A 10588-nucleotide genomic window follows, 5' to 3' on the forward strand; every position below is an offset into this window, starting at 1 on the left:
TTCGGTCTGTCCTGGACCATTTCCAAGTCAATTGTGAATTGAGAATGGTCCAGGAGGGACCGAAACATCGTTGTCCCTTCACTTTCTAGTGTGTGGTTTGGTCAACATATTTCAGCCACGTTTCCAGCCATATTTCAGCCACTCCTTGTCTGCCTATGTCAAACACGGTTGCTTCTTTGAAACTGAGGGTCCCTGTGGCCCTGGGGCATGCTGGAATTTTTTGTTTAAATGACGTAAAATTGTTGGAGGCATCCATTTCATACCCGAGTCACCGCTCGCCAGTTTTGAATCCTATGCTAAAAATATGAGTGCCCACAGGCGCTCTGCGCACCCCAGATCTAGTGCCTACAGGCTCTCTTCACAGTGAGGTGGTTAAACTACTGTACTCTTCTGCACAAAGAGAGATTTAGTATACACAAGAATTAAGCAATTTCTTATATTAGATGTTTTATGAAAGTTTATAAGAAGTTTAAACCATTAACAAATTTATTATTTTCTAGAAGACACGGATGACCATGAAAGGATTGAACTAATTCCGCATATCTTTGAGAATCCTGGATATCAAGTGGAGCATTCTCAAAGTCTTGAAACAATACACGAAAGTATTCTTTCACCTTCAACAAGTGCCAAGAGTGCTGCTGCTACTGTTTAATTATTGTTTACTTAATTTGTTTGGGCATTGTCATTTTAGTGTATAGGAGTTATTTAAAACTTAACAATTCCTCTCATTTGCCTCATAATATATGATGAGAGAGGGATTAGAGGCATCTGTCCTATCCTTACATGTTATGCTCTTTGAAGATAAAGCACAAAATTTCTGAGTAGTTAAACTGCAGACCTCAACTTGTCTCAGGGCTTCTAAAACATGGAAGAGTTGACCCATAAACCTGCATTACTTATGGTAAAAGTAAACAAATGTACCATTCAGTGGAGCAAGATGAGTGGTGCTAGAATGTGTGGGGTTTTGGGGTAAATACCATCAACAGAAAGAATCAAGGAAACCCTTTGCACTCCATTGTCTAGTATATAACCATTGGAATTTATAGACTGCTTTACTTATAAAAATGTGTGTGAACATTTAATTATAATATTACATAAATAATTTTCAACAAATGTTGATGTAATAATCAACGCCTGTATATTTACATATGAAAGGCTGTTATTTACTCTGAAAGAAAGTAGTAAACTTGAGCATCTTCCTCAGTTCAATAGCCGCTATATTTGTATAGGTGTTTCAGCGGCATAACAAATGGAGAATCCTCCATTAATATTAAATGATGGGCTTCCCAGCTAAGACCAAGTTGACAATGATGGCTGTTACATTGGCCAGTGTTCACCTGAAGGAAAATAGCCAAATAGGATATCAGGATATATAGAAAGAAATTAATGAAACATACTAAACCCAAACATAATTTTGTGGTGATAACATATGATACAGTATATAAAGTTCGTGTGAGTAAAAATAAATGTTGGGATTCCGATAAAACTACACTAATGTACAAATTTTAATTGTTTAAAGATTTTAAATTTTAAGGCATGTTCTTGAGTGATTAATTTCAAAGCAAATATTAACCAATGAAATTCAAGTAGCTGTTTGGAACATTTTACTTACTAGCAATATTTGTGCTTCACATTGCTCAATAGGCAAGTTAGTATGACGTATCTGCTTCCTGTCATATATTACAGTATATTGAAAATGCATCCCATAAAGGTTTCATTCAGCTGACATTCTGTAATAAGATAACTTGCTGCTGAAAACTTTTTGGTATATATTAGTTGTTATTGTAATATTATTATTTTTATTACAGTATTTGAAAATATGGAACTTTTGCAACAATTATACAATATATTATATTACTTAGGTAAGCAAGTGCAGACAAATGTCATAGCCACACCTTTCAGTATGAAGCAAGGACTTAACAAATGCATATGAAATATATATAATTGTTTTGTCTTATGTAATGAAGTAACATCTACAGCATAATGAAGTAACATCTACAGCATAATGAAGTAACATCTACAGCATGCTCTCACTAACAATGAGAACATATGAAAATAAAAAAAGTGTACACAACTTCCATAGTAGACTTGGAGAAAATTAAAAAATAAATTGTCAACACTGGGTTGACCATCCAAATGTCTTCATTTTACTTTCTGGGGGCAAGGCACCGTGTTGGGTGAGGCTGTATCAGGGGGCAAGGCACCGTGTTGGGTGAGGCTGTATCAGGGGGCAAGGCACCGTGTCGGGTGAGGCTGTATCAGGGGGCAAGGCACCGTGTCGGGTGAGGCTGTATCAGGGGGCAAGGCACCGTGTTGGGTGAGGCTGTATCAGGGGGCAAGGCACCGTGTTGGGTGAGGCTGTATCAGGGGGCAAGGCACCGTGTTGGGTGAGGCTGTATCAGGGGGCAAGGCACCGTGTTGGGTGAGGCTGTATCAAGGGGCAAGGCACCGTGTTGGGTGAGGCTGTATCAAGGGGCAAGGCACCGTGTTGGGTGAGGCTGTATCAGGGGGCAAGGCACCGTGTCGGGTGAGGCTGTATCAGGGGGCAAGGCACCGTGTTGGGTGAGGCTGTATCAAGGGGCAAGGCACCGTGTTGGGTGAGGCTGTATCAGGCTTTATGTTTGGTCACGTTTGGTAGAGTACCGGGGGGGACGTTTTTCCTTTTGCTTATTTTCTCTATATTAAACTGCACTTAACAATTGAATTGATACAGAAAGGTCAAAACAGATGCCCACAATGTTAATAACAGTCAGGAATGCACTGATGGGTTGAAACGTTAAAAGGTTAACGTTCTTATAACAAATAAAACTAATAGGTGTGAGATTTTCGAATCTCTCTTTGTTGGCTATACTTGACTAAAAGAGCTATTTTCAATATTTATTTAAATATCTATTTGGGCATTATTTTGTAGTAGGCACTGATAAAATGCCTACTGTTAGAATTTATTTCAAATTCAGGAGTGTGAAGGGTTTACTTGAATTATATACTGTACATTATTATTCCTCCAAAAATGCATATTTATTTATGACAAAAATAAATTATAATGCTTTAGCATTAGTTTTACAAATTTTTGTTATTTTGCAACATTATGCTCTTCAGGTCCAATAGTGTGTGAATTAAACAAATCAAGTACAGTATTACTGTACACTATTATGTTACAATTCTAGCTCAGTTTTTCATATCATAATGATGAGAAATAATAATTTAATTTGTAATAAGTTTTCTTTAGTATATTCATATGAGAGGGAAAGGCTACAGCAGTGTCTGGGAGAATATTTTCAAGCTATAACATAAGGACAGATGCTCTCTGGTGGAGGTAACCTTCACACTCACGTTCATGCTCTCTGGTGGAGGAAACCTTCACACTCACGTTCATGCTCTCTGGTGGAGGAAACCTTCACACTCACGTTCATGCTCTCTGGTGGAGGAAACCTTCACACTCACGTTCATGCTCTCTGGTGGAGGAAACCTTCACACTCACGTTCATGCTCTCTGGTGGAGGAAACCTTCACACTCACGTTCATGCTCTCTGGTGGAGGAAACCTTCACACTCACGTTCATGCTCTCTGGTGGAGGTAACCTTCACACTCACGTTCATGCTCTCTGGTGGAGGAAACCTTCACACTCACGTTCATGCTCTCTGGTGGAGGAAACCTTCACACTCACGTTCATGCTCTCTGGTGGAGGTAACCTTCACATTCACGTTCATGCTCTCTGGTGGAGGAAACCTTCACATTCACGTTCATGCTCTCTGGTGGAGGTAACCTTCACACTCACGTTCATGCTCTCTGGTGGAGGTAACCTTCACACTCACGTTCATGCTCTCTGGTGGAGGAAACCGTCACACTCACGTTCATGCTCTCTGGTGGAGGTAACCTTCACACTCACGTTCATGCTCTCTGGTGGAGGAAACCTTCACACTCACGTTCATGCTCTCTGGTGGAGGTAACCTTCACATTCACGTTCATGCTCTCTGGTGGAGGAAACCTTCACATTCATGTTCATGTTGTTCTGCCAAAAGTGTTCATTTCTCATTGTTAAATGCCTTTTTTATATGCAAGAGTGATAAATATGTTAGTATTCTTTGTGAATATGCATTGTAAATACAGTACTTTTATGTAGAGTTTAGTCAAAAAGTTACTGTCACAAAAAGCATTGGTAATGCATTCAACTGTATCCTCTTGATATTTTGATGAGTGATAATATTTAACATTAAGACTACCTGCAATCCTATATATTAGTTTATTATATGTATGCATGTTAATTATGTGAATGGTTGATTGAGTATTTAACTAATTCTGGTCAGCAGAGTTATTGAGGTACAATATATTTAAATGAGTGCTTTATGTATTATATGTAATGTGTTTCTGGGGTGGTCCCCTTATTAGCTTCCCTAAGTTTAAGCATTTCATGCCACTAAGCCTTCTGATCGTAACAAGCCTCTGAAACCAATGCAGGCCTACCATAAACCAGGAACACAATCTAGTTCACTCAGCAAGGGGAAGAATGGGGGATCAGAGATCGTCCCAAAACTTTAGGAAAGTCATCCAAAAACCACTACTTGAAAGGAAGAAATGAAATATTGAAAATTGTCATAACAGTTGACAACAGGTGGACAACTGTTGCACAAACTCACCCAGCCACTAGCCGGTGGCAAACCAGGGTCCTGATCTGCCATCTGTCTTGCTCACACCTTTGGTACTGTTTGGGTTGCTCTGCTCCTGCTGGGAGGTATCTGTGATTCTGTTCCTTTCAAGTTACCTCACTTCCCAGTAGTGCTTGGGACTTGGTTCCAAAGTGAGGTCTGTTGATGAAGCTGTATTATAGTGTGCGTGTGTGTTGCACTTGGCCTTACTTCACAAGGTAAGGTACTAACACCTTACTTGTGTTGGTCCCTTACACCTGTTGTAGCTCGGTGTGCACTTAGGGATATTCTTCGTCCGTGGCTTTACAGGCTTTCCCTTGTTGCCTAAATGTTGACGTGGTTTGTTTGTTTGTTTTGCCGACAATGCTTCCCTTGCACCTGGCTTGGTCCACATTTATTAATGGCTTGACTTCTAGCTTCCATGTATCCCAGGAGGCTTTTCTCTCTCTGTTTTTTGTTGGTCGGGTCGTGATGTGTCCACCAAAAGTTCAGAGTCGGATAATACTGCTTGTGACTGTCCTGAATGTATTTCAATGTTTTCAGACACTATGGGTTGAGGGTGGGTGAGTGCAGTGGAACACCTTACTCTTCCCTCAGAGATACTCTCTAACCCATCCTCCAGTTTAGATGGTACTTTTTGAAACTATGTACATACATAGTATCATACAACCATTGTACATATATAGACATAATTGACAATTAGAAAAATTTGGTGCTATTCACATTATAGTCTGAAAAAATTAAGCTAAAAACCAAACTTAAATATTCCTAATTCTAGTACCCTATAACACATATATGTACTGTACTACATAAGGCCTCAGATAAGCCTATTATACCAAGGCCTAGGAAGGTAGGTTAGGTTAGGTTAAGTTTTCTTTGCAACATCAATACAGAACTTTTCCAGTTTGTCCAAATATTGCAAGGCTCTTGTTAACTTGCCTTGACTCATTGCCACAGTAAAACATTAGTGCTCACCCAAGCACTAATAACAACCACTACTGTATTTGTAGGAGTCACCTTATACAGCCTCACAGTATCCTTGGATATAATTCTTACCTGGGAATTGGAAGGATCTGCCGTTGAAGAAACGTTACCTGTATTATCTTCGTCAACCAAATAGCTCTGTTGTCATTAAAACACACATTGGTTGGCAACGGTTATTTGTTCCACTCATATATTAGGCTGACTCCCTCTATTACTTGTTCAGCTGTCCAACTTAGCTTTCAATATGGCATTATGAGTAGCAATGACACACCTGCAAATATCTCCCCATCCACCAGGCAGAGGTGGGAAAGGAAAGACATTTTAAAAATATGTATCATTTAATAAATTATGGTCTTATTTAATAGCTTCATACTAACTCTGAAGTCTCTGGGAATTACTGTAACTGCTTCTCAATCACTTGGCTTTTACAACTCTTATAGACTGAATTAAAGTGTGGAATATTATTTAACACACTTTTCTGGGCTGTCCCTCAGTAACTCATATTTGCCCTGTTATTTCTTGTTTTCCCTGAGGTGTTTTAACACTTTCGCTCACCCCGCGCGCCACCCCTCAACTGTGCGATATGGGACCCAGGGTGTCACGGGAGCACGCGTAAATTCTGAAAAGTGTGTACTCTCTTCAACTTTGTCACCTTAATTCTCGTCCTACGAGATTAAATTTGGTATCATTGTGTTCGCAATAGAATTCTCTACAGCACTAAATGCATATAAACTCCAAAAGCCCGGCTAATTACCCGCAGCAAACAGAGAAAGTGCGAACGAGTAACCCAGGAGTGCGCAAACGCGATAAAATGTTTTCACTATTTTCACTCTGGTCACCTCAATTTTTGTCCTAGGTCTTTCATTTTGGTCTCAATGGGTTCGCAATAGAATTCTCTAGAGGAACATTAGCATATAAAATATAAAACCTGGTCACGCTGCAACCGCCGACGAGTTGAAGACAGGCCACGCGTTAGCCGCAAGTGAGCGCTCAGACGCCTTCCAGCTACACTCCCAATTCCCTCCCTTTTCAAGCCTTTCTTTCGCAATTTTCTTCCTGGAAGGGCCTTGTTCATGATCACTATCCATCGTGGAGTAAGGGTAGATAGTTTCTAAAGCTGCAGTAAGAAATATAGCCACAGAAAATAGCCGAAATGTTCACACGTTTGAGATGCAAGGGGAGGCGACATTGGTCACAACAGTGGGGCGAAAACAATGGGTCCACGGCGTGTGCCAAGCCACCTGAGGGCCACGAGGCTCAACAAAAAAAATGGGAAGACATCGACGCACATTTTAAAACCAGTCCCCAAAAAATCGGATAAAAACCTGATTTTTGGCGATTATTTAAAGTGGATGACGCAATGCTGCGTCATCCCCGGTATTACTGACAGTAAACGGATGACGCAATGCTGCGTCATGCCCGGGCAAAAGTGTTAAGGTGCCATACTTTTGGTTTGTTCATGAGGTGAGAGGTGGATCAGAACCTTGGGTGACCAAGGCTACCACCTAGTGATGGTCGGGCAAGTTGGAGCAAGACTTATTCATGTCTTGCCAACTATTGTTTACACTGTTTCCATTTTATTTATTTATTTTAAGCAGTGATTTGTTTTGTCTCATTTGGACTTTTTAGACAGTTTTAACCAGTTTTTGGGTTGATTTCTGATCCCTCCATATTCTCCTTTATTTGCTGAATGGATTAAATTTAGGATGTGGTAGGCCTGTATTTGCTGGGTCTGGGTTGTTTTATGGTCTTGTAACCTGTGGGGTGTGTGCACCAGGTCCCCAGTGTGTGGGGCTGGCCTGTGCTGAGGGCTGTGCTCTCCAGGTCCCCAGTGTGTGCGGCTGACTTGTGCTGAGGGCTGTTCTCTCCAGGTCACCAGTGTGTGGGGCTGGCCTGTGCTGAGGGCTGTGCTCTCCAGGTCACCAGTGTGTGGGGTTGGCCTGTGCTGAGGGCTGTGCTCTCCAGGTCCCCAGTGTGTAGGGCTGGCCTGTGCTGAGGGCTGTGCTCTCCAGGTCCCCAGTGTGTGGGGCTGACTTGTGTTGTGGATGTTATGAGAAAAAATATATGGGAACGGCAATCATTTCTCCACTCTTCAATTATAACTTTGTTGCTAAGTATTTTGTAATTAACACTGATATAATAAGTGTCTTGCAAACTTCCTATTTAAAGGTTATAAACAAAGAAGTCAGTATTATTTGATATAACAAAAGTTACTTAAGGTTTGAAAGTAATATACAGTAGTATTAAGCTGATGGATTTGTTAGCAAGATGTGGTGCCCGACATGGCTGGTTAACTCATTGGATAATAACAAAAATAATTTTATACAACTACAGTAGGCCAACATTTTTATGAAATGCAATATTTCTCATGTTTACTGCAGCTGATTTGTTATCCAATTTTTGCGGTACAAAAGTATAGATCTTGTAGATGTATACACAGTTCTGTGTTTTGACTCAAAATTTTAATGATGGCCTGAATGGTAACAGATTAAATCGGTGATCAGTTGGTAGTTGTTAGAAGGAAGAGGCGAAGGAGAAACTTTTTCTCCAATTTTGGGAAGATATATTATGCTATAGAGTGTATGCTTTAACTAGTGAGTGTGCTGTATAGCAGTGACAACAGTTAGAGCCAGACTAAGCCTTTATTGTAATATAAATAGAATGACAAAGCCGAAGAGGCTTGCATGGTACTAGTGGGATAAAGATTTATTTAGAAAATTAGAAAAATATGCTTGTGACACAAAAATATGCTTGTGTTTGTAAGGAAATTGAGCTTGCTTTCCAGTGGCTTAAAAGTGAAACCTAATGTAGAATAGTGTGGTATCAGTAGTGTAAGTTCAAACAAATATATTTATAATGTGTACTATTATGAAGAATACTAATGAGTTTCAGCAAGTTGAAATATACCAAGATATAGTGCCAATAAATGGCTGCTTATATCTGGCTTGGTTGGTGTAGCCAGAAAATGTCATCCTTCATATAACTTGTTATTTTATCATACTGCATGCTTTACATCATAATTTTGCTCATGTGACAGTAAAGTCAACATGTTAACCTTTTCATATACTAAACCACGGTTATCTTTGGTGACCCATATGCGTAGCAAGGTTTTCCAAAATTAACAATTTGGAAATAAGTACAGTATGAAAAAATGATGCAGAGGAGAGGGTGAATAAGTGGCGGCTGATGCCTAGATAAATTGTCTCCCTTTAATCGGGTTCTTACATTTTTGTTAGGAAGCATTTGGTCTTGGGATTATTGTAAGTATGATAAAATATTAAATATGCACAGATATCCTTATAGTTCAAAACTGCACTGCTCATGGTAGCTTTTTTCAACTTACTAACAGACAGGTTCTTTTGGGGAAATAAAGTGTCAAATATATTGAAAGAAAAAGCTAATAAAAAAGAAGGTAAAAAGGGCTTTTTAGCACAGAACGAAAATGGAATACCATAGCTTTAAAGCACTATATTTTGAGTAACCATTTTTAAAGTGTATTATATCTTGTGCACACTATACATTTCTAAACTAATAAGGACAGTTAATATAGATGCAGAATATGGTATTATGGTGAACTTGAAAAACGTGAATTTCTGTGTTGAGCCCCGGAGGCTCCCTGAAGCGTCAGGAAGCCTCCGGGGCTCACCCAGACGCTGGCGTTTCATTCAACGCTGGTTTTTTCTACTTCCAGATTTTAATTAATTAATTAATTCTAATTCATTTAGGTAGTTATGTTACTGTACCTTAATTATACATGGTTGTCCAAATCTTTTTAAGTCGGTGCATAGTTTATAAGATGGTGCTTATGGTGAATTAAGTTATTAAACAGAAATGTGATCTACGAAGATTGCTGAGTGCAATATAGATTTAAGGTTTTACAGTATGTTTTAAGTTTCTTGCTGACAGGCAGGTTGTAGGGTAAATTATAGAGAGGTCCTCCTGCTCTTGCATTTTTCTTGTAGACATGACAAATTTTTTTATTGACTAATTGAAACATTAATAAATTGCAGATTTGAAGTAATGTTCCTTACTAAAACAGTATTTCTATAAGAATCATGATCTTGAATTGATGATGTAGCCTTTGACATGTTAGTACATGAAGGTCAGAATTTGTAGAAAGATCAACAAGAGCTTGAATCTGTTGTTACTTAGACATTGCTTAACATTAATATTCTCATAAATAATTTTATATCATCTCAGTGATATTGGAAATATACATTTTGTTTCCAGGAATTCAGCGAATTTTTCTGGGTGAGACCCGGAGGCTCCCTGGAGCTATACCAGGCTGATATGCTAATGTCAGACTTTGGCATCAGTCATGTGTATGGAGTTCTAGGGCCTACCGGGGACCACGGCCAGAACCTGGCCTCCTCAGAGAGGCAAGGGGAGCAATGGCCTATAGAAACCCCCGTGTGGTTGGAAGCATTCTATGTCTGCCATCGACCAGGTCAAGCATCCAGAAAGGTAAGCATTCCAAAACAAACCCCTATTCTGATTAAAATTGCTACCAAAAGCCGAACTAGTGGATAGAACTCCCCAACAGAAAACAAGCAAACTAGTATGACGTCACACGTCACCGCACCGCTGTCTGCGCAGCTCCCCCCTCCCCGGGAGGGGGAAGGGGGGAAGGGGGAGCCCCAGACCTCTCACGCCGGCTATCCACCCATCAGTTCTTCGGCTGATGCTATAGGCACCGGTTGTGTGCTCCGGCTCCATTAGTTGTTTCAGCACTGTACCTAGAGTGTGGTGTCTGTCTTTTAGGTGGTGTGAGAGCCGGGAGTGATTCTCCAGTACTCGGGCTGCATGCGCCTAGGGTTACCTTCCCTAGGTGCCCTGTAAGTACTGCCCTTGGGGCTTGGGGCCACCTTCCACAAGTTCCTTGGGTTCTGCCCCTGCTAGGCCGTTTACTGTTTGGTTTTCGGCCACCCTTTGTGTGCTCGGGTGTTCTGTCTCCCTTGT

At 40.3% G+C, this 10588-nt stretch overlaps 1 protein-coding gene across 3 annotated transcripts in view; it reads left to right on the plus strand.

The window, feature by feature from the left end:
- Positions 1-9945, plus strand: part of LOC123757634 (contactin-2) — a 184295-nt gene extending 174350 nt beyond the window's left edge. Inside the window, exon 6 of one of the 3 annotated variants that reach the window (XM_045741476.2) lies at positions 501-9945. In XM_045741476.2, the coding sequence (XP_045597432.1) occupies positions 501-652 (152 nt within the window). In that variant the 3' untranslated portion in view covers positions 653-9945. The remainder of the gene's footprint in view (positions 1-500) is intronic. The other 2 variants (XM_069326939.1, XM_045741475.2) reach the window with 2 other exon arrangements.
- Positions 9946-10588: the final 643 nt, after the last annotated feature.

The sequence above is a fragment of the Procambarus clarkii genome, chromosome 19 (genome assembly GCF_040958095.1).
Source record: "Procambarus clarkii isolate CNS0578487 chromosome 19, FALCON_Pclarkii_2.0, whole genome shotgun sequence".
NCBI classification, from domain to species: domain Eukaryota; kingdom Metazoa; phylum Arthropoda; class Malacostraca; order Decapoda; family Cambaridae; genus Procambarus; species Procambarus clarkii.